At 38.3% G+C, this 24,433-nt stretch overlaps 1 protein-coding gene across 3 annotated transcripts in view; it reads left to right on the top strand.

Moving 5' to 3' along the window:
* Nucleotides 1-24,433, top strand: part of LOC122799326 (2'-5'-oligoadenylate synthase 1A-like) — a 290,809-nt gene that overhangs the window by 185,489 nt on the left and 80,887 nt on the right. For all 3 annotated transcript variants that reach the window (XM_044068306.1, XM_044068304.1, XM_044068305.1), the window contains exon 4: nucleotides 6,145-6,401. In XM_044068306.1, coding sequence (XP_043924241.1) covers nucleotides 6,145-6,401 — 257 coding nt within the window. The remainder of the gene's footprint in view (nucleotides 1-6,144; nucleotides 6,402-24,433) is intronic.

Raw genomic sequence — 24,433 nt, 5'->3', positions numbered from 1 at the left:
GGAAACCCACACGACAAAAGGGAGGACATGAAGACTCCACACAGAAGGTACCCCAGGTGAGAATCGAACCAGAGAACCTTTTGCTGTGAGGCGCCAACACTAACCACTGCAGCACCATGGCCATCCTAGGCAAATGCATCAAAACACTGTTTAATACCTTAACCTCCTTAGAAAAAAAAGTTCATAGAAAATATGTAAATGAATTTTTATGGTCAAGTATTTCAACTACATGACTTCTGAATTCCCTGAACTTTTTTATTTTCTACAAGTCTTTATTTACTAAGGCATTCAGACCACTAAAACCAAACCCCACTAACAGTAGTTATAAAATGGTTTGCTCTTTTAATGGGCTTATCAGTGCAACATAGTTTATAGGTTAAGCCATTATCTGAAAACATACATCTGTAAATAGAGCCTTCTGTCCATAACATTAATGTGACTGTAAAATTACAGATTACAATACAAATGAGTGACAACTCAAATGAGTGAATCACAAAACACTGACAACTTATTTCCAAACTATCAGCAAATTCCAACTGCAAATACCTGATGAAACATTGTTGGAATGGCAGTACTATTAGGGAAAGTGTTTTTAATAAATTAATGTGTTGGGTTAGGGGTGGGGTAAGGGTAGGGTAGGGTAGGGCTTAGCACACATGAGTAAAGTAAGCAGGGGAGCCCTAAGCTTACACATTGCATTACTAAAACCCCTTTCCCTAACACTACCACTAATCAAGACAAAAGGACAAAGAACATGCACGATACCAAATAGGCACAACATTGAATCTCTTTCCTTACCTAACCACCCTACCATGCAATGTCTTGCACATGCATACTACCCACTGTGACAGAATCTTAACATTCTCAAATACTAACTCCGAGATCACACAATCTCCAAGGAAGGGCAAATTCTCTAACCTGGGGACTTATTAATCTCACACAACTGTTGGTCTCTGTTTTGTCAACTAAACTGTGTCAACAAAACAGAGGTCAAGTAAACCTCCACTGTACCAACTGCAGTACCCCTATGTGTGTGTGTGTGTGTGTGTGTGTGTGTGTGTGTGTGTGTGTGTGTGTGTGTGTGTGTGTGTGTGTGTGTGTGTGTGTAAAGTTAAAAATGAGTGGATTCCAATGGTTCAGCTTTAATAATATTTAGATTTAATATAGGCATTTAACAATAAATCGCAGCACCATATTAAGCATCTCACTTGACAGCATGGAAATTATATTCGGAGACAGCAATGGCTGTATAAAACACCTAGCAGCTCATTACCATTTGTATGAGTCACCCTTGCTTAACATTAGTAATGTCAATTCTTAGAGCAATACAGTTTATCTTGGCTTCCAGTGCATTGCATTGGCAAGATCACCTTTAACTCTCAATCACACACACACACACACACACACACACACACACACACACACACACACACACACACACACACACACACACACACACACACACACACACACACACACACACACACACACACACACACACACACACATATATTGAGACCCTCGATTCCCTGTCTGGGAATCTGCCAGCAGGAATACTCAGCAGTAAAATAGTCAATGAATTAGAAAAGCTTACTTTGAGGGAGAAACTACTCATGTTAAAGCTTCCCAGTTATGGTAAGCCTCTCTGAATCCCAAAGCATAAGGCAGGAAAGAGAATAGATATGCAAAGTGATTCAGATGATAAAGCAAAAGGAAAACAAAATATGGGTTTATTTCTAAAACTCAAAAAAATGATTGTATAGACATTAACAAATGTGAGCTAGGATAGCAGTACGACACAGTAAATATTCTGCTATACAAAAATAGTAGTAAATAGAAAAAAAAAGTTAACTGACAATAATTTATGACAGTTGATGTCAGCCTACACAATTCCTTCCACATCCAATGTGAGCAGCAGGAAAGAACATTTACAACATAAGCAATTCAAATGTAATAAATATAGTGAAATCAGAGTTATTTTGCCTAAAAGAATATTACATTCTGGTTGGTTGCATTTTATAACTAATGAAAAAAATGGTTTATATACCAGTGTATACAAACAAGTGTTATATGGCAAAGAAAATGTTGTTTTAATGCCTAAAATAAGGAACTTTGTAGAAACGCAAAGGAGGTTTATGTTAGGAAGGGTATCCAGTGTAAACACAGAAACTGGGGGATGCACAAGCCAGTGTATTTCTTCATGCCAGTCCCAAGCCTGGATAAATGTGGAGGGTTACATCAGGAAGGGCATCCAGTGTAAATTTTTGCCAGATCAAATATGCGGATGACAATGCAGATTTCCATACCAGCTTAACAATGGCAGCCTCCAGTGCTGTTAGCCAACAAGGTGATGGTGGAACTTGAGCTACCGTTGACCGAAGGAGAAGAAGAGGGGGAAGGGCATGCCAAGAAGTAGGAGGACAGTTAGGAGTATGGAAGTGAGCATAGGACATTTGAATGTTGGAAGTATGCCTGCTAAAGGGAAAGAGCTAGCCTATATAATGGAGAGAAGGAAGGTTGACATATTGTGAGTGCAAGAGACCAGAAGGAAGGGGAGTAAGGCCAGATGTATTGGAGGTGGGTTCAAATTGTTCTACCATTGTGTGGATGGGAGGAGAAATAGAGTAGGGGTTTTCCTGAAGGAACAGCATGTCAAGTGTGCTTTGGAGGTGAAAAGATTATCAGATAGGGTGATGTTTATGAAGCTGGGAATTAACAGTGTGATAATGAATGTTGTTAGTGCATATGCTCCACAAGTTGGATGTGCGATGGATGAGAAAGAAAACATTTTGGAGCAAGTTGGATGAACTGGTGGAGAGTATACCCAAGGGTGAGAGAGTGGAGACTGAAGCAGATTTCAATGGGCATGTTGATGAAGGGAACAGAGGGGACGAGGAGGTGATGGGTGGGTATGGTGTTAAGGAGAGGAATTCAGATGGTATTAAAGAGTGAATTCTTTGGCTATCTGGGGTCTTTTTGATGCATTTGCCTATTTTTTCTTATGTGACACTTTTTTACTAGTTGCTTTGTTCATTATTGGAAAATATTTGCAGCTATCCTGTTTCTTTGAAGCTGAGAGTTTTTAGGTAATGACCAAACTATCCATTTATAATCTACTGATGAACCCATAAAAAGGGTGAAACATAGCATATCTCCTGCTAGTAGTGGTTGACTTCATTGGCCTTAAAACCTTCATAAAAGATTTGTAAAAGTGAAATATCAGGGCCATTCAGAAGTCATGTAGCTGCAACACTTGTATGTTGTTAAGGGGCCATTTGCATATTTCCGGTGAACTTCTTTCAAAAGGAGGTTTATGGCTTTTCACAGTAAAGTCTCTGACTTCTCAGGATCTTTTTTATATATTTGCACTTGAGAGTAACAGACCAAACAATATGCAACAAGCAGCCCTTCCAGTTTAACTGGAAATTAGCCTCAACCATTTTCAGCAAATAGACCCTCTGCACTTCCAAACAAAATGCAACAATCATTTTAAATAATTGTAAAAGAATGCTCAGCTCCAAAACTCACCTAAGGCTACAATTCTGACATCAGTGCTTCCAGTGCAACTTCGTTCTAAATTTGACCCACAGTTTTAGCCACTTGAAAGTATGGTATTCTAGCCACTGCATGTTACATCTGCAAAATAAACATTTTTCCCCATTGAAATGGAGTAATTCTTATGCAGTGATAACTCAGTGAAGAAGTATTTTAAGCCATTATTTGATACAGAGTACTGAACAGAAGTGTACCACAGCATCCAAAATGAAGACTGGCTATAATGCAAAATGTCAGACTGTCTGTAAAGGCAGATGTGCTAAAACCACTCAGACCTCTCTTTGAAATGGTGTGTCTGTGTCTTCCTTTGAGATTCTAAAACAAAATTTTGTGGTAACATAACTATTCAGCTACAGAATGCATGTAAAAATACAGTTCTAACCTCAGTGCTTCCATTGCAGCACATTTCTGTATTTGGCTTCACAGCTTTAGCCACATTAAAGCATATAATTTTAGACATGGCATGCTACAACTGAAAAAAGTATATTTTTTATGGTGAAAGTACCCAAAACCAGTGATGTAGTCCACACAAATCCACAAAAAAACAAGCACTGATACTAATGCTCAAGAAATGTGTGGCTGCTAGCAGGCAGGCAATACAGTTCCAATGCAAAAAAATATAAAACTTTTAATGAGATGTAAGCACTTTTGATAACATTTCTTCATCAGACATCAGTGACCTCATGTCACTGGAAAAAGTCATAGGGTCTCTTAAAATATTGGCCCTTCTAACTTGTCTATGTGGGTCCTGGGTGGGGGTCATAAAATCACATCTCCCAACACCGTTCCTAAGCTGGTGGGCACCACACATATCCTTAGCTATCTCAATCCCCTTATAGCCACTAGCTTCAAAATCATCCTTCAGGGTCATGATAAATTCTTTAAAATTTTGGTCTTTAACATGTAGCCTAGAGGCCCTTAACATTTGTCCTTCACCACATTCTCAAACACATGGTTAGGATGCATACTGCTACGATGGACAAAACTCTGTTTGTACCAATCCTTCCTATAAAGGCTTGTAATATTGTAAGTCTATTAGTACCAGGCTCCCTCTTCACCATAACATCCAACTAGGGTATCTCAGTATGGGACTTAGTGACAGTGAACCACAAAAAGTCTGTAGTGGAATGAAGATAGCAAATTAATTCATCTCATTCCACTATGGTGCTAGTCCAATGGAGAAACACAAGGCCAGCACACAGTGATGTTTGTAGGAAATTCAAAATTTAATATAACATGTCCTATAAGGAACAAACAGACCAGTTTTGGCTGAAATAGACAAAGTCTTCTTCAGTATGAATCTAACAAACCATAAAATGGTCATCCACAAATCGTCAGTAAAATTTTATTTGATGACCCCCACCATCTTGAACTCACTAGAAACTTGCATTCCCATATGGCCATAACAGCACTGGTGTAGTTATTGGCACAAGGTGTGCCCATAGCTACACCATGCCTCTTATGGTAATATCTATTGTCAAATGTGAAAATGTTATTCTCCAAAAACATCTCAAGGAGAAATACAATGAACTCAATCTGCCTAGCATCCAAATCACTTCTCATTTCAATAAAATCCTTAACCATTAAAATTCCTTGCTGGTTAGGTATCACTGTGAACAGTTATACAACATCAAGTGTTACCAAAAGGTTACTAGCTGGAAACACATTATCCTTGGAAAATTTGTACAAATCAAGAAGAAATTGCTGTGTATCTTTTAACACAAAAACATGTGTCCAACATCAGTCTCAACTTTTTCTCTAGATAAATGGACATAGATTCAGTGAGCCATACCCCTCCCCCCCAGCACCTATAGGTCTAAGCGGAGGATTGGCTGATACTATAATTATTTCAAATTTCTACTGTCACACATTTGGACTTTCAATGTTCATTCACTTCAGTCTCTATAATCAATTTTCTATTACAATTTTACAGGTGCTATAAATTCCATGTCATATTGTATGTGTGATTATATGAGCATGAATGTAACATTATACTACCATAACTAATGCTGTGGTGTAATATCATGTAGATAATTATGGGAGTATATATATGCAGTATTATACAAAATCATTTGTAGTACTGTAGTGTAATATTATATGGGTGATTATGTAATATAATGTTATATGGGTGATTATAGGAGTCTGAATGTCATATTGTATGGGTGATTATAAGCATGTGCATGCAGTATTGTCCTGCCACTGTTTTTTGCACTACTATTTAGCTAACAATGATGATCTAGTTCCACTATGTTGGGAAATTGGGTTTCAAAGCATAGAAGCAATATGGATGCTGTTTATCTCAGAGTAGCGATGGGATATTGTCTTTAGCATTCCATTTCTACTATCATGTCTATTAACATTTTTCTGACTGTGTAAACTTTTTACCAGGAAAAATTAATTACACACACACACACATGCTAAAACACACTCACACACACATACATTTTGCAATGGTTATCAGAGTTTTGTCTTTTATGCACTTTGCCTACTGTCTCTTGCATGCTTTTTACTTCTAAATTATGCATTTTATATTTGAAAGTTTGCCAATTAGAACTCATACATTGCACTTTTCTTCTATATTTTGACCAGCATATTGAACCACAGAAAAAGATGAAGCTTCAACCAGGGCAGCGTTTACCTCCTAAGTATGCATTAGAGCTTCTAGTGGTCTATGTGTGGGAAAATGGTAGTGGTGGTGCAACAGACTTCAAGATGGCAGACGCATTTTACTCATTTTTGAAGATGGTTTGCGAGTACAAAATGATATGCATCTATTGGACCAAATACTATGACTTTCAGAATGAGATCCTGAAGAGGCATCTTAGATCACTGCTTGCTGGAGACAGGTATGTTGATTTCCAGGTTATAATCAGAAAGTGTTTTAACCCAGTATACTTATATAATTACATTTACAGTGCTTTTTGTAAAACATGAGCATGTAAACAGTTTTAAGCAGGTTGTAATGAGTCACGTTTTTCTTGGTTGGCATGCCTCTGAATGTTGTGAATCAAAAATAGTAAAAATTGTCTTTGGAGAAGTGGAGACTTTCATCACACATCCTATGCAGGATGCTTTGCTCCCTAAACTACTTTACTAAATTTAATCACCTATGAAGCTGAACCATCTTGGGGATGGGGTGAATTCACAGAAGTGACTGGTAAAAAAGTATTTGACCACATATGTGTCACCAAGTTGAACAATCATATGCAAAATGCTGTGTTTGACAAAATGATCAAAACCTTATTAAGTCAATGTAGCTTTCATAATCCTGCACGCATTTTTTTAAAATCTTTTTATTGAAGTTTTTGCAGTAAAGTCAACCAAACTATATACAAAGGTGAACAATAATAACAAACAACTATATACAACTGTACACTTTGCACTTTCAACAGTAATCACATATTACATAAGGATAAGAGATAATAAAACATCATCTTCCAATATTCCATAAAACAGGGGTGAAGACTCTTACTATAGGTAAGATATTTGTGAGCCAATATGTGGTTAGTAGCCAGGCATTTAAAACCATCCCATGAAAGCAAGGACCTGTCCTTCCAATTAAGTGTAATATAGTATTTAACTAGCATAAAGAGAGAAATTAGGATACGGAATTGTAGTATGGACAACCCAGGGGGGATGAATATGGAGCAAAGTGAATTTCCAGGATAGGTTGGATTTCTCGTAGCCCATTTTTTCTAATTTAATCTTAAGGGAGCACCAAAGTTTATAGGTACATTTACAACTCCAAAAAATGTGAATAAGGTTGGCTTTTTGATTAGGACAGAATGGGCAAAAGGGGGAGGTTTTGGGATAAATTTTATTCAAAATACATGGGGTTAGGTAGGCATTATTTAGTAACATGAGCTGGGTATATTTTGGTTTTTTAAAGGGGATAAACTGAAAGGATAATTGTATAGATTTGGTGATTTGACTAGTTGGAGTTGAAGAGTCTTGATCAAGCCAGTATTTAGAAAAGATGAACTCTTTTTGTGCTTTGATAGAACTAATATGCTTATAGGAGCTGGAGATCATTTTCTTTTTAAGAAAAAGTATTTTCAGAATTGACTGGCAAGTAGAAATATCATTTGCATTTAAGGAAGGCTCCTCTAAGATAGAATAAGAGTGCTCTTTTATTTGTCTTATGATAATTGTATATGTTTTGGGAAGACTCCTCTGAATTCTTATAACCGTGATGGGGTCTTGTCTAAAAGAAAAGAAATCTGAGATAGATTTATCTTTTAAAAGAGGGTACTGGTTTAAGTTAATCATTTTCTTGTTTATTTTTAGGTTCAGATTAAGGTGAATTGGCTGTAGGGTATTAAAAACGGAGAATAAGTTTAAGGATTTAAAGATTTTTTGTAAGGATGGTATTTTATGTTTTAAAGATATGTGTAGGTTAATCTTATTCATGTTTTCTTTATTTAAGAAAGGAAGAGCTTTAGAGTTATGTTGAATGATTTAACATAGTGGTAAAAAAGTTTAACCCAAGCTGGGGACCAAATCGATGATTTAGGCGAGAAATCAGAAATGGCTAATATTCTATTGCAATTAATGCTGTCATAGTATAGTTTGAAATCTGGTAAGCCAAGACCTCCTTTTTTCTTTAGGGTAAGAGAGCTTTTTGTAATTAATTCTGACGGATTTGGGAGACCATAGAAAGTTGGAAAGGGAGGACTGTATAAATTTAACATCCAAAACCATAGCCAGCACTTGGAGAGTATGTTAGACCCAAATTTTAATTATAAAATAGCAAGATAAACAAGACAAACCAGTTTCGACATAAACACCAAAGCCTTCATCAGTGTAAATAAGGCTAACACTAAATCATGTTTAAATGGGCACCAAGGTAACAAACAATAGTTGTAACTGGCTGATCATAATTGACCATTAAGTCCAGGTGGGAACAATCCCCCAAGTCTGACCATCCATTTTTTTTCTCCTTGTTATTTAAAATTGTATGCCAGCCAATGACATTATTTATTGTGCCCTTAATGATATCAATAATAGTGAACCTAAACCTGGCAGAGGGATGTACTAAAACATGTTTATACAAGGCATTGCTAGTCCTTTGATGTTTAATGTCACTAAAGTGATGCCTAACCTGAAATTTGAAAGGCCTGGATGTTTGGCCCACATAAAAAGCCCCACAGGAACAGGTGACAAGATATACCACCCAATCCGAGGAGGAATTAGCAAAAATAACAAATATCATACACCCTGGCTGTGTTGTGAGTAGTAAAACTATTAATTCAATTGATGCTACTGCAGTGGACACAATGACCACATGGATAACATCCCATCACAAGCTCCCCTGTTAGTGTTCTCTGCATGGGCCCTCTGTCCCTAGTTAGTTGATGCTTATAGTGGATAAGGTATGCACCCACTGTTTTACCTCTCCTGAAACTAAAGTGGCACATGTTATGAACCAAGTGACCAAGTTTATGGTCAGCCTGCAGTATGTTCCAATTACAATGAATAACCTGACAAAACATGTCTGTGTTCCTACCATATGTAGTGGTAAACCTGAGTTGAGTAGAAACATTACTGGATTTAGTCTTATATTCCATTAATTATGACCTACCCTTACTAGATACATGATGGCAAGCCATAGTTATAATCCCAGGCTTGTAGCCCCTAAATCTGAATCTCTGAACCATGTCCCTCTGGAGTTTTCATATTCCATAACATCAGAACAAATCCTTTTGAGCCTAATGACTTATGATTTAGGAATGTTGCGGGTAACATGTGGCGAATGAAAGCTGGTAGCGTGTAAAACAGAATTATATTCAGGGAATTTACGGAAGACTCGAGTGTCAAGGGTACCATCCAACTTCTTTGTGAATTGTGTGAACAAACGAAACAATTTGAGAGGAAGTCCATTTATCATTCATACCTTCAGCAACTTGGTCAGGATTAATTATCCTTAGAAAAGCAATTGAAGGAGAAGAAACTTCACAAATTAAATAGGGATCAAATGGATTACGAGAGGGGGGCGGCCTTTTGGCCCATATAAAACGTCAAATTTGTTAATCCAGTGCCCAAATTTGGAAAAAGGAAACGTCTGAAATCTATTTTATGAAAATCTACCTCTTCCTTTGGGGGGCACTTCTGGGGATGAGTCCTCTTCCTTCACAGACTCTGAGGCAGCACACATGCAGGTTTCACCTACACCTAAACGTAATAACAATGATGCCCCTTTAGGGTCAGAAGATGCTGGGCAGGGCATAAACATAAAAAACACAACACATATTCCAACCATGGAGACCTTATTACGTATGATGAGCAACAAGTGATAGATCAGAATGTGCTCAATATATCTTCATATGTTTTAACAGAGAATCAGTATGTGATTTTGAATAAAGGTTTGAATCTTGTCCAGACCTTCTTTGTATATGAGGAAGATTTTGTGAATGATGTGTATTCTATTGCACGTTTGTTGAATTTAAGGTTATTTTTTCAAGATGGATCCAACAATACTCATGAGGAGTTGTTTCATTTTAAAAAGTCCAATTTTATGCCCCCAATGCATCCCACAGTACAGTTGTTTGTTCATAGTGTTCTCCAAGATCTACATGAACAATATGGTAAGGGTATTTCCAAAACACATAATCTCTCCAATCAGGAATGGGAAGCCTTGCATGAACTTATGAATAATACTGATATTGTTGTGTTGCCTGCTGACAAGGGCGGATGGTGGTGGTAATGGATTCGTGTCAGTATAATAGTGAAGCTCTTCGACAGCTTGAAGATCGACTATACTATATGCCCATGCCTCTTGACCCTAGTTCATCTTTTAAGGAACAAATTGATACTTTTATCAATTTGGCAGTCGAGCAGGGCATTATTTCTAAAGCCACCTCTGAACATCTGAAGGTGACGGACCCCAGTAGACAATACCTTTATTTGCTACCAAAGGTTCATAAATCTTTATCAGATCCACCAGGTAGACCTATTGTCTCAGGGAGGGGTTCCCTCACAGAGCCCTTGTCAGTCTTTCTTACTAAATATCTATGACCTTTGTTAAAACATGTCCGAGCAAGAATACAAGATACAACAGAATTCTTGCAGATTCTATCCGATGCACAAACAGAACCAGAATGGTATTTATGCACATTAGATGTCACAGCCCTTTATATCAAAATTCCACACTGGGCTGGTCTCATGGCTGTGGAATATTGATTACAGATCTCTGAACTATATCCATCTGGTTTTAACACTTTCCTTGTTGGGCTTACTGAAAGAGTTCTAACCATGAACATTTTTTATTATCAGGAGGAATGCTTTTAGCTGACTCTGGGTACAGCCATGGGGGCATCTTTTGCCCTCATTTATGCAGATCTATTCATGGCTTATTTGGAACAACAACTAATTTATGATCCTCTTCATAATATATATATACCCGAGATTGACATCTGGCACCGTTACTTGGATGATTGCTGGTTGATTTGGAAGGGTGAGTTGGAATACCTTAATTCAATATATGAATGACAATAAGTGGGGGTTACAATTTATATGTCATCATGACCAAAAACAGCTAACTGTTTTGGATGTTTTGGTCACTAAGAATTTGGAAGGTAGCCTTGATACTCAGGTCTTCCGTAAATTCCCTGAATATAATTCTATTTTACACGCTACCAGCTTTCATCCGCCACATGTTGCTCGCAACATTCCTAAATCACAATTCATTACGTTCAAAATTATTTTTTCTGATGTTACGGAATATGAAAACTCCAGGAGGGACATGGTTCAGAGATTCAAACGTAGGGGCTACAAGTCTGGGATTATCACTATGACTTGCCATCATTTGTCTAGTAAGGATAGGTCAGAATTAATGGAATATAAGACTAAATTCAGTAATGTTTCTACTCAGCTCAGGTTTACCACTGCATATGGTAGGAACACAGACATGTTTTTTCAGGTTATTCATCATAGTTGGAACATACTGCAGGCTGACCATAAACCTGGTCACTTGGTTCATGACAGGTGCCACTTTAGTTTCAGGAGAGGTAAAACAGTGGGTGCATACCTTAACCATTATAAGCATCGACTAACTAGGGACAGGGGGCCCACACAGAGAACACTAACAGGGGAGCTTGTGATGGAATGTTATCCATGTGGTCATTGTGTCCACTGCAGTAGCATAAATCAAATTAATAGTTTTACTACTCGCAACACAGCCAGGGTGTATGATATTTGTTTTTTTGCTAATTGACCTCGGATTGGGTGGTATATCTTGCTACCTGTTCCTGTGGAGCTTTTTATGTGGGCCATGCATCCAGGCCTTTCAAATTTCGGGTTAGTCATCACTTTAGTGACATTAAACATCAAAGGACTAGCAATGCCTTGTATAAGCATGTTTTAGTGCATCACTCTGCCAGGTTTAGATTCACTATTATTGATATTATAGTCATAGTCATAAATTATTACTAGGCTAACTGCCCTTGCAAGCCATTTTAAGCCTAGTCAATTATCCCTTGTGAGAGTCAAACCCTGCACCTTCTGTTTGTAAGGCAAACAACTTAACCATTAGGCCATCCAGCCATATTATTAAGGGCACAAGAAATAATGTGATTGGCTGGCATACAATTTTAAATAACAAGGAGAAAAAATTGGATAGTCAGACTGCGGGGATTATTCCCACCTGGACTTAATGGTCAATTATGATCAGCCAATTACAACTATTGTTTGTTACCTTGGTGCCTATTTAAACATGATTTGGTGTTAGCCTTATTTACACCGATGAAGACTTTGGTGTTTATGCCAAAACCGGTTTGTCTTGTTTATCTTGCTATTTTATAATTAAAATTTGGGTCTAACATACCCTCTCCAAGTGCTGGCTGTGTTTTTGAATGTTTACCGGTTTTAGCCGTGCACTGCTATACTTGCAGGATCATTCTTGTGTGAGGACTGCAGAGATTTAAAGAAATTGTTATAGATCACTAAATTAGAGGCATTCAAAATGTATAAAATCAGCATATGCTGATAGAGGAATAGTGGTACCATGAAGAGCAGGAATATGGTGAAATGTTTTTTGAGTAATTAAAAGAAATAGGGGTTCAAGGTAGAGATTAAAGAGGTAAGGGTATAACAGGCAGCCTTGTCTCAACCCTACCTTAATATCAATTCTAGAGGATAGCAACTTATTTATTTGTAATGTGGTGTGGGCCTTAGAGTACAGGGTTTTTATAATCTGTATGAAGGTCTGGGGTATATTGAAGTGGGGAAGAATTGCTAGTAGAGAATCAATATTAAGGCAATCAAAGGCTTTAGAAGCGGCAATAACTAGGGAGTATATAGGTGTATGGGAGAGAGTAGAGAGGGATATCATAGCTTCAAGAGTGAGAGGGTGGTCAATGGTTTGTCTGTGTTCTATAAAACCTGATTGTTCAGGTGAGATAATATTAGCTATAATACATTTAATTCTGTTAGCTAGTAAGGAGGCAAAAATCTTTATGTCCGGGTTAATTATGAAGATTGGTCTGTAGTTCCAAGGGTTCTTAGGGTCAGAATTTGATTGAGGAATAAGAACTGTTTTAGAAGTGTTCAGGTTTGGGTCACTTATATTGTGTTGGATGATATGGTTAAAGAGATGCAACAGAATCTTAGATAGCTTAGTAGCAAAAGTTTTGTAAAATTCAGCGGTAAAACCATCTGTGCCAGGGACTTTATTTGGTTTAAGATTATTAATAGTTCCAATTATCTCTTGTTGAGTGATAAGGAAAGTCTGAGACTCTTGTTGTTCTTTATTAAGTTTGGGAAAATTTAGCTGGTCTAAAAAAGGTTCCAAGTCTGTCATATTCAACCTAAAGTCATTTGGGTTATATAAGTTAGTATATAAGCTTTCAAAAAGTTTTACTATATCCTGGTTGTTGTGATAACTTTGACCTTGATATGTAATTTCTGAGATAACAGGAGAAGGCTTGTTTTGACTGATCAATCTTCCCAAGAATTTGCAGGGAAACTGAGCCTATTCTGAGTAATTGGCTAGAGTTTTGATTTCTTGGAAAGATAGATTTTCAGCATGTAGGCAGTGGAGTTTCTCCTGTAAGACAATTAGTTGTTTCTCTGTTTCTTGTCTGAAATTTGTTTGAAGGTCTAATTCCATCTTAGTAATTTCATCCTTAATTTTGGATTCTTTGATAAAGAATTTTTTTTTTATTAAAAAGAGGCTTTACTTATAATGGATCCTCTAATGTTTTAGTGGAAGCACAGAAGATATGTAAGGGATGTGTATTGGAGTTGAGTGAGTTAAGGGAATGTTCCAAAAGGGAGTCTATTTCTTGTAATAGATCTTTTTACTTTAGGAGATTTGGGTTTACCGACCAAAGAAAACTTCTGTTATTAATATCAGATTTAGTAAACCAGTCAATAATAAGGGTAATTTTAGAGTGATCTGAAAGGAATCTGGGATCATTGTAAAAGAATTTTTGAAATTCAAAATTCAGGAAACACTAGAAATTAAGAAGAAATCCAATCTAGACCAGCTTTTGTGACAGTGAGAATAAAAAGTAAAATTGTTGTTGGGAGAGTTATTGGACAGGTAAATATAGGTTCATAGGTTGGTATTAGGCTACCAGCCATAGGGCCTATACAAGCCTAGCCATAACAATTCCCTGGATATTTCTTCCCAAAGTATTTACTTCCCTGGACCCCTGTCTAGCAGGACAACTTACATGATCCTCGGGATGAATTTCCTATCTCCCATCCATAGATTGAAATCACTTTTAAGTTCCAAAATGGTTAAGGATACATGTTTATTATGTTTGGCTTTGATATTAGTTCTATCTGTTAAGGGATCTTGGACAGAATTCCAATTTTCACGTAAGATATAATAATGATTGGGGAAAGTGGAGAGAATTTTATATATAGACATAATGAAATTCTGTTGGTTAATGCATGGGGCATATACATTGAGCAGCAAGATAGGTTTGTACAGGTGGGGACAATTAGTCGTTATATAGCACCACCTACCCTCGGGATCTGAACCAGAATGTTTAATAGTTTCTTGAAAAGTTTCTTTAACAATAATAGCCACCCCAGCACTATTAGATTTTGTACCAGCGGCTATGATAGCTTTAATCCATTTCCACCCCTGAATAGGGTTCCATTGATCAGTGGTCATATGGGTTTCTTGTATGAAAATAATATTTAGTTTAGATTTGAAAACCAAATGGAAAAAAAGTTTCCTTTTCTTTTCTGATTGCAACCCCTTAATATTCCATGATGCAATTAACCACATATCAGAAAAGGCTTCAATGTATCAAGATGGAGGGGAAGATGAGGTACAAAATAAAAAAGAAAAGAGAGTATAGGAGTTTACAATGGATGGGCAAATGAACTTAGCTCTTTTTGCAGTGTTCCTGCGCCTAACCACAAACTACTTGGCCCGGAAGAGCAAGGAAAATTAGATGTTATAACCATAAGGAGAGAAGTAGTACCTGATATGTGTTGCAGTAATATTCTAATAAATTCAATAAAGCTGTTAATTCCCAAAGCTAAAAAAAAAATCTAAAGAGCATAAATAGCCTAACATTTCCTAACAGATGACACACTAGTCCCAATGCTCATTAGAGCAGTGAAAGGCAACAAAGTAACTGTATGAGGTTAAATGTTCAGGTAAAAGTAAATGGCAAGAGATATAACAACACAGCAGACAGCTATTATTGCGGAGAAATTCACTGATGCCTTTGAGAGGTGTGTGGTTTGAGAAAGTCACCAAGACAATGTAATCTGATATTTCTTAGTAGGTGACTGTTGGAAGATGGGGAAAATAGAAGTAAGCACTAAGCAAAATATAACTAATGCTTTGGTTAATATAGTATATTAGACAAATTAGTGTCAAGCATCAGCATAGGGGATGTTACGCAGGTAAAAAGTTTGTTTAAATTAGCAGTATTCATGAAAAGTGGCTTCCACAGAACACCCCTATATCATGTATGACCAAAAGCCAATCTTAGAGACAGTGTAATCAACAAAAACACAACTTTAACTTGTATCAATTAAATTGAAGTAAGCCTAAATAGGTAGGCAGGTGAATAAGTAATCTTATAAATACTAAAGTAATGGATAAAATAGGCTAGTATTTTAAAGCTAATGTTTACCAACCAAGATTGGCTTTTGGTCATACATGATATAAGGGTGTTCTGTGGAAGCCACTTTTCAAAGATATGCATCTGGAGCATTTCTCCCCGGGCCTCTGCTGAAAATTGGCTTTGTTCGAAGTCGGACTTTCCCGGTTAACAAATGTTAAATAAATAAATAAAAAAATAAATAAACCACAGCAAAAACTTGCAAGAGGTGATTAAGTAATCTTATAAATTCTTATAAATACTAAAGTAATGGATAAAATATGCTAGTATTTTAAAAATAATGTTTACCAACCTCAGCAATAACTTACAAGGGGATACACAACATTGAACATATTTTCAAAAAGTCATATTGTTAAAGGCAGAGCCTCTGAGGCATGTCCACAGAGAAATCCTCCCATCATTTTTTCCATTTTCTTTTCACATAGGGAGGTAAATTAAGGTAAATTATCCATATGTCTTTGATTATATGGAACTAATGTGGTGTAAACTATAAGCACGCCATAAACAGGTAGTGAACTAACTTGTACTGAATTTGAAATGTTTGTTACCCAAGCCAACACTCAGTATGAATGCAGTTTAGCAAAACAGCAACTAGCAGCAGAATATGCAGTTAAAACAGTAATATCAATGGAGCATTAATATATTTTATCCAATGGCAAGGAATGGCAATATTGAAGGCAGTTGTATCTCCAGTAAAAGCAGTACAGGTAGACTTACAACAGTCCCAGGTCCGTAATAGGATACTGTATGCCAATGGAAGATTTCCTGTTATCAGCATCGGAGAAATGGTGAAATATCCATACCAGATGAGAAAAAACTCAAAGGACCTTACTCCTGGCTTTTTTCGCTGGATTATCAATCCAAATAGGTTGAAAGCAGCAAACGGAGCAAGAGAATTTGTTTTAAAAACAACGGCACTGTGAGGTTAGGTTTCCAGGAGCAATTTAGTTGTATGTACCTTTACGAACCATGAGACTTCTGGAATAGTGAGGTCAAAGGGCAGGGTGAAGGTTGTAGTTTGTAGGTCCTCCTCAAGCTGGTAGGCCCCATCAGAAGCCAGGAACATCACGGAGAAAAGTGTGCCCAGGTAGAAAGCGCTGTTTGGTTGACAGAAGAAAATCTAGAAAGGTGGTAAGTGCAAAAGTGTCAGCGATTAGCCAAAAGACTATAATTTTTGACTAATTCGGCATTGCAATCAGAGCAACTTAAAGTAGATTAAGTCTGTAGATGTTCAGAATTTATTTGTATCCATGTCAGGAATTTCTTTAAAGATGTCTGTAAAGATTGCTGTAGCTTCATTAATGTTGCCAGCATAGTATTTATCACCATGGTGTTGGAAGGTCAGTGTGTTAGGATATCTCATCTAAAACTTGATCTGTTTTTTAATGAGATATGCACAGAATGGAGGTAGTTTCTGTCTTTCCAGCTTTATTTGTGATGAGAGATCATGGGAAAGGTAGATTTTATTCCCATTCCAGGTAATGTGTTTCTTGTTTTTGGCAGCTGACAATAGTTTAATAACATATTGGTAGTTTAGCAGCTTGACATACAATTGTCTTGATTTGTCAGACTCTAGGGGTGGTCTAAAAGCTCTGTGAGCCCTCTCAATAGTTATGTGAGCAGTGTCTGCTGGATCATCTAAAAAAAACCTGAATATTGAGATGATGGATTCTTAAAGTTTGCTGTGATCAATATGTTATGGTATGCCTCTTATGATATTATTACGTCTGGATCTAGCCTCCTCGTCTAGTATTTTTTGCTGCATTTTTGAATAGTTTTAGTGTTAGAGGTGATTTCTTTTTGGATCCGTTCAATGTTGATTTTGTTTTCAAATACTTTTTGATTCTGTTAAGAATTTGATTAGCCACTTGGATAAGGTGGAGATCTAGTTTTAAATCATCCAGATTTGTATTTTCTGGCCTGCCTTTACCAGCTGCTTTAGTGAGCTCTTGTTGCTTCCCTGTTCTGGGTCTCTTAATCTGAGCATCCTTCTCAGGGGAGGCTGCTGTAGAAAATTTAGCTTTGCTAGTTTGGGTGTCCATATGGGCAGGAACAGTTGACATCTTTAGTTTTCTTTTGATGCTTTAGAATGTCAAAGGCCAAGCAAGAGCAGCAGTCTGGATGGAAAACACATGGAGAGGTAGCCCAGAGAAATCTACAGTAATCTTTCTTGATTTAGGCATCCAAAGTTGTGTTTGATGTAGAGATATGCAGAGTTGTGTTACCATCTGCCAGGTACTAGGATTATTGAACCTAAAAAATGAGACTTTTAAGCCGAAAAAGTAGATTTTTTTTGTAGCGTGTGGCAGAGCTGAGGGATAACAGTGTCTATAGGATGGCAGCCATCTTGATCTTCTTCGTGCTGCACACCTTTTTGCAAATGTATTTATTTATTTATTTATTCCAGTTTGATTACCGGGGAGGTCCACTGGGCTTGAGGGCCCGTTTTCAGTGGAAGCCCGGGGAGAAAAGCTCCACAGAACAAAGTTTATTAACATGAAAATTTCAAAGGTAGTTTGTAATACAAACAATGGGTTTCTTCACAAACAATTACAATTTTTGTTCAGAAAATAAAAACAAGCATATAGCATAATACCTAGATTTTACTATATAGTTACATATACGAATCAGCAGTTGAGAGTGAGGTTAGGAAGGAAAAAAGGTTAGCCTGGAGTGAAGGGGGAGGAGGGCTTGAGAGGTATGGGTGGAAGAGTGCAGTTGCATTTCCTGTTTAGGTAGAGGTAGGAATGAAGTTGAGTTTTGAAGTTATTATGGTTGTTACAGGTCCTTAGAGAGGAGGATAGAGCATTCCATTTTTTGCTAGGGTAAAGGATAAGAGAAACTGACCAGCTGGCACTTGGGTTTTTGAACAGTGATCAGGTTTTGGTGAGAAGATCTAAGGGGTCTGAGGGGGGTATATGGTTGTAGTATGTTGGATAGAGCAGGGCAGTTAGTGGGTTCGAATAATAATATGTGGGCTGTGGTTATTTGGTGAAAGTCAAGTAGGTTGAGGAGTTCAAGCCAGTTTAAAGAGTGAAGGGAGGTGCAGTGATGAGAAGAGGATTTGGCATTTGTAGCAAATCTGGAGATTTTGTTGTAACATACTTCCCAGTTTGGAGGTGAGTGTGGAAGATAAATTAGTGAGCAGAGGAGCGCCATACATAAGAGAGGGAAGGAGATAGGTAGAGGCAAGCATTAGTCTGGTGGAAGGAGAGAGGAAGTGGTTGTTTTTGTAAAGCAGGCCAAGTTTTATGTGTGTTTTCTTGATGTTTAGCTGGATATGAGTGTTAAATTTTAGTTGATTGTCAGTTGTAACACCAAGAAGTTTGGCAGAGGGTACAATCTCGATAGATGAGTTATTGAGGCTGGTAATTTGATGAGAGTTATTATCAAGAGGGGGAGTATAGAAGGATTTTAATTTTGTTGGCATTTAGTGAGATGTGATTTTGGAGCATCCAGTTTTCAGTTGTTGAGAAGGCATTTTGTGTCAGAAATTCGAGCTCTGTTAGGTTAGTGGTGCAGCAGATCAAAGTGGAATCATAAGCGTATTGCACAATTTTGGTGTTAGGAATGGCTTTGTGGAAGTCATTAATAAAGATATTGAATAGCAATGGGCCAAGTATGGAAACTTGGGGTACTCCAGTGGGGGTAGGAAGGAAAGAGGAGGTGGCTTGGCCCCATTTCACGGCTTGGGACCTACTTAAAAGATAGCTAGAGAACCAAGAGAGAGTTTTTTTAGGAAAGGTTGAAATTAGAGAGATGGTTTATTAGGTGGATATGAGAGATGATATCAAAGGCTTTGGATAAGTCCAGCAGAACAGAAGGTACCATATTACCAGATTCACGGGCTGAGTTGACAGAATGTAAGAAGGAGGGAAGGGCGGAGTTAGTACTGTGTCCTGGGTGGAAGCCGTGTTGGATAGGAGAGAGTAGCTAGTATTTGGTAAGGAATGGCAAGAGCTGCAGGTGGATGCCTTTTTCAAGAATTTTGGAGATAGGGGAGAGGATGGCTATGGGGCGGAAATTGGAGACATTGCAATTTTTGCCACCCTTGTGGAGTGGAAGAATAAATGCAGTACGCCATAGTTTGGGTACATAAGATTCAAGTAGTGATCTATTGATCAGGATGCTGATAGGCAGAGCAATAGCATCTGAAGCTATTTTTAGGAAGGAGGACGGAATGCTGTCAGGGGCATTGGTGCAAGGCTTAAGTTTATAAAGAAGTTTCTTTATTAGATTGGTGGAGATGGGTTTGAGTTTGAAATTAGGGTGACGAGAGGAGGGAGGGGAAGATTGAGCAGGGAGGGGTGGAGGGTTATTGTTGGTAAAGGTCTTAGCTCAGCGATAGAAGAGGTGAAGAAGGCATTGAATAGTGAGGCAATTTCTGGGTCAGATTTGCTGGCGTCTGGACAGGGGTTGTTTTTTTTACCTGGCCTGAGGAGGGAATAAATAGAGATCGAGAACTGTTTGGGATTTTTTGCATGATTTTCTTGTAGTTTGATGTAGTAAGACTTTTTATCTCTAATGACTTGTTTTTTGGCTAGGTTTCTCAATTGTTTATATTTAAGTAATATTTCTGTCTGTTTATAGCAGAGGTAGGTTTTCCACATTTTATCCCTTTGTAGCATAATCTTTTTTTGTATCTTTGGTGAGCCATGGGGTGGTCTTTGTTTTAACTCTTTTAGTTCTAATTGGAGCTAGGGAGTTAAGGACAGTTAAGAATGTAGAATTGAAGCAGTCAATGGCTTTGTCAAATGGTAGTATTTTTAGGGGGTTCCAGTTAGTTAGCTTAAGGATGTCAGAGAAGGTAGTAGGGTTAAAGTTAGATAGATTATGAGTATGAATGTATTGGTGAGAGTGTGAGGAAGTGGAGTAGCTCGAAGGGTGAAGGCAGGGAGGTGGTCTCCTAATGAGTCAGGAATGACACCAGATTTTATGACTTTGTTAGGATGAAATACTAGGATCCAGTCAAGTATGGAGCCTGGAGGGTTGGTTTTGTTAGGCCTAGTAATGGAGTTTGCAAGTTGAGTGAAGTTGAATGGGTTGATCATTATGGTGGGATTAGGGTTGATGATTTTTCCCCAGTCAATATTTACATCTCCCATGATGTAGGTTTCTAACCTAATATTGGATGAGATCCAGGAGAGTATGTCTTCCAGGGTATTGGTGTTGTTACCAGGAGGAATATAGAGGGAAATGATACAGATGCTTTTATGGATGTTTATTTTTAGTAGGCCAATCACAAGTTCAGCATTAGAGAAAGAAGGGATGGGGTTAGGGTAAGGAGTGATGGACAGTTGGTTGGAGTAGATTAAAGCTACACCACCACCTCTTCTACTTGGGCAGTCAGATCGGAGAGAGTGAAATCCAGGGGGAAGGAATTCAGAGTCACTTATATGAGGTTTTAGCCAGGTTTCAGAGATGGCTACTATGTCTGGTAAGTTATGGTTGAGCCAGGCATGGAAGTGGGTTAATTTATTTATTAAGCTTTCGGCGTTGATGGTGAAGAATTTGATGTTTTTACTTGAGGATTTGATGTTGGTGCTGGGGAGATTTGTTGGAGGGAAGTTTGGTCCATGATTGGAGTGGATGTCGCCGGCTAGGCAAAGGTAAGTGGGAATGGGAATATGTTTATTAGGTTTGTATTTGGATAGAAGAGACTAGTAGAGATTCGGTTTGGGTTTGTAGTAATTAGTAGAGTTTGGGAAAACTTTTATTTTAGGAGAAGGATAGGGTGGAGGGGAACTAAAGAGGCTGAGATATTGTGATAGTGGGATGTAAGGATGTTGTGAGGAGGAAAAGGGGGAGGGAGTATGGAAATCAGTAAAGGAGGTGGCATGGTAAAGAGGTAGTAGAAGGAAGGGCAAGATTATGGAAATAAGGATTGTATGGGGAAGGGTGGGCATGGTAGTGGAGTTAGTCAGAAGTGATAGAGAAGAGGGTAAAGTGATATTAGGTGGGTGGGAGGAGTGGTAGTGAGAGTCAGGTGGGTTGAAGGAAGGGGTGGGGTCAGGTGGGTAGGAGGAAGGGGTGGAGGAAGGTGTATGAGGATTGGTTGGGGAGATTGAGGGATTTGTAGGAGGAGGGATAAATGTAGGACTACTGGGGGTGGGTGGGAATTGGGGGCAGGGTAGGGGAACAGAGTGAGCCCGCAGGGCAAACAGAGCAGGAAGAGCCAAGAAGGCGGGAAGGACCAAAAAAAAAAACAATCAGAGACCTGAGTCTGGAAAAGGAGAGCTACTGCTAGGGTGCAGGTATTCTGGTTACTAACTTTGGTTTTCCAGTTATTTAACTTTGAATTTTGTGTTTGGTAGGTTACACTCTTTAGAGAAAGTGCATGAGTGTGTGGTGGAAATTCCACTGATTCACTGGAGAAGGGCAGAGACACTTTTAGGCAGAGTAAATATGTGGAGCAGAAAAGAAAAAGGTTTATTGCTGGTCTTTTTTATCAGGAGTATGCTGCCACCTACTGGAGAAAGGAGGGAGGTACACTCAGAAAAAGAGGTTTCTCTAAGAAGTTAGGTTTAAAAAGTTAAATAGAGGCAGTGAGGGGACTATGAGAGTAGACTGTAGACCAAGGTTGGGGAGGGGCAATGCAATGGCCTGCGGTAGGCTATTTTCAAGCACACCGAGGTGGGATGCTGCTCAAGTATAGATAGTTACTAGAATAACATATTTAAGACTAATTACATACACTGGAGAGATCCAAGATGGTGGGCATCTAATCGGTACCCTCTCCTTGATGCTCCAGGACCCAACATCAGCTTCACAGCTTAATCTGGGAATTCCAAACCTCTATACGCTTCATCTGTTACCTCTAACTTTAACAAGCTACTGTGAACATATCTAGAGATTTTACAGTGATCCTGTGGGTTCCTGAAAACTTAAATTAACTGCCGGTGTGCGCTTACTATTTCACCACGCGGTCATTAGAGGCCTGACCGGTATAACCACATACTGAGCAAACCCGAAGAAACAAACACACCAAACGTCTGAGAGATCTAAAATGCCAAGAGAATCTGAGAACATGGACACGCAAGCCACCAAAGCCAAACTATCTGCTATCATCACCTCACCGGAGAAAGACCCAAAGAGGCTAAGATCGTCTAAAACTGTACCGGAGCTCTCCAAAGACCCGATTAAAGGCAAACCAGACAACCTTCAACCCATTGAGGAACTAAAAAACGCTCTCTTACCCCTTCAAAATGCCATACAAGAACTCTCGGCAAAATTTTCTGTATTTGACACCTCTCTACAAAAAATTGCTGGCAGACTAGAGTCTGTGGAAGAAAAAGCTAAAGCTAATGAACTTGAGATTCTTGCCACTAAAGAAGCTCTCCAAACCAGAGACAGAACAATCAGCAACATGCAAGCTAAGATCACCGACCTAGAGGCACGAAGCAGAAGAAACAATCTGGTGATACGTGGCCTAAGTGAGAAATATGAATCTAACCAACTAATTGAAGTCTGCACACAAATTTTCATAAGTTTATGTAAAAATCCAGACCCTGTACACAAATACCAGATTGAAAGAGCGCACAGAGCTCTCCGGAGCCAACAGTCATCTGCGCAGCCAAGACCAATCTATATTAAAATGTTGAATTTTCAAGACGTCCAAGCTATTATATTAGCTTATAAAAAATAAAAGTTTGTCTGGAATGGCCATTCATTAATAATTTCCCAAGACCTACCACTAGAGATTAGGGAGATGCGCCAGAACTCGCTCCTTACTAAAAGGAGCTGTTACAGAGGAAAATTCAGTTCCAGATGAGGTTTCCTTCAACACTGATCTTCACTTACCTGGGATCTAAACTGCAAATGTCTTCACCGACTGAAGCCAAAAACATTTTTATTAAATGTTTCGGCATGAATCCCTCCACCTGAATATGTAAACCTGCATCAGGGTTAATAACAACCTGATATGAAACTATAAATCAGCCCGTCCTAGTTATCCCAAGCTCGGATTTATGCCAGCATTAAACTCACTGAGTAACACAACTCAGATATAACCCAGATACAACCGTAACATCAGATAAAAAACGCTATACACATACCAAGCATTTTTTTACCTGACTATGCTCCTCGGAGCACTATTCCGCTTCTAGTACCCATCTGAGTCGTGCGCTAACATCCTAAAACTGTCTAGTTAGGATACTACTGTCTGTATAAATATTAACATGTTATATTTTATAAGAAACAAGCTTTATACCTAATCGTGTCCTAGGAACTCTGGTCTCACTAGATGGTTTACTGCTCGACTCATATAAGGGTGACGCATAGCCTGCTTTTAATGGCGTACACATCCAGGAAACTCCTGAGGTCTGCTCACACTATGGGGAACCGAATGATATCTGAAGTTTATACTGCATGGCTGAAGAAACTAAAAAGCAGTTTGAGCGGAGAATAAAGATGATGAATCATCGGACCTGTTAATTAGATCTGTCAACAGTGAGACATCTGCATTGTATATTAATCACTTACTCTTACTTTAATTACCCCATGAATCCACGAAGGATGTGTATATATTTCAATATGAAGGGACAAAATAATTGTTTTCTTCTTTTTCCCTTTCTCTGTGGCTCGCTACCACCTAAATAGCTACGGAGATCCCCTACTGGACTGTAAAATATATCTGTTTGAGGATCTATATATGATGTTCACATATAAATGATACACGGGCACCTTATATATATTTAGCAACATAGCCTTACACTGCATGTAGGCGCCCGGTGCTAGCTGGATTAAGCTTAGGATTTGTAGTTTTTTTTTCCTGGAAGCCTTGAGGTTTC

Source organism: Protopterus annectens, chromosome 4.part0 (assembly GCF_019279795.1).
Source record: "Protopterus annectens isolate FY-2018-M chromosome 4.part0, PAN1.0, whole genome shotgun sequence".
In the NCBI taxonomy this organism is placed as follows: Eukaryota; Metazoa; Chordata; order Ceratodontiformes; family Protopteridae; genus Protopterus; species Protopterus annectens.
The sequence above is the reverse complement of the archived record's forward strand: the minus strand, read 5'-3'. Positions and strand labels throughout refer to the sequence as shown.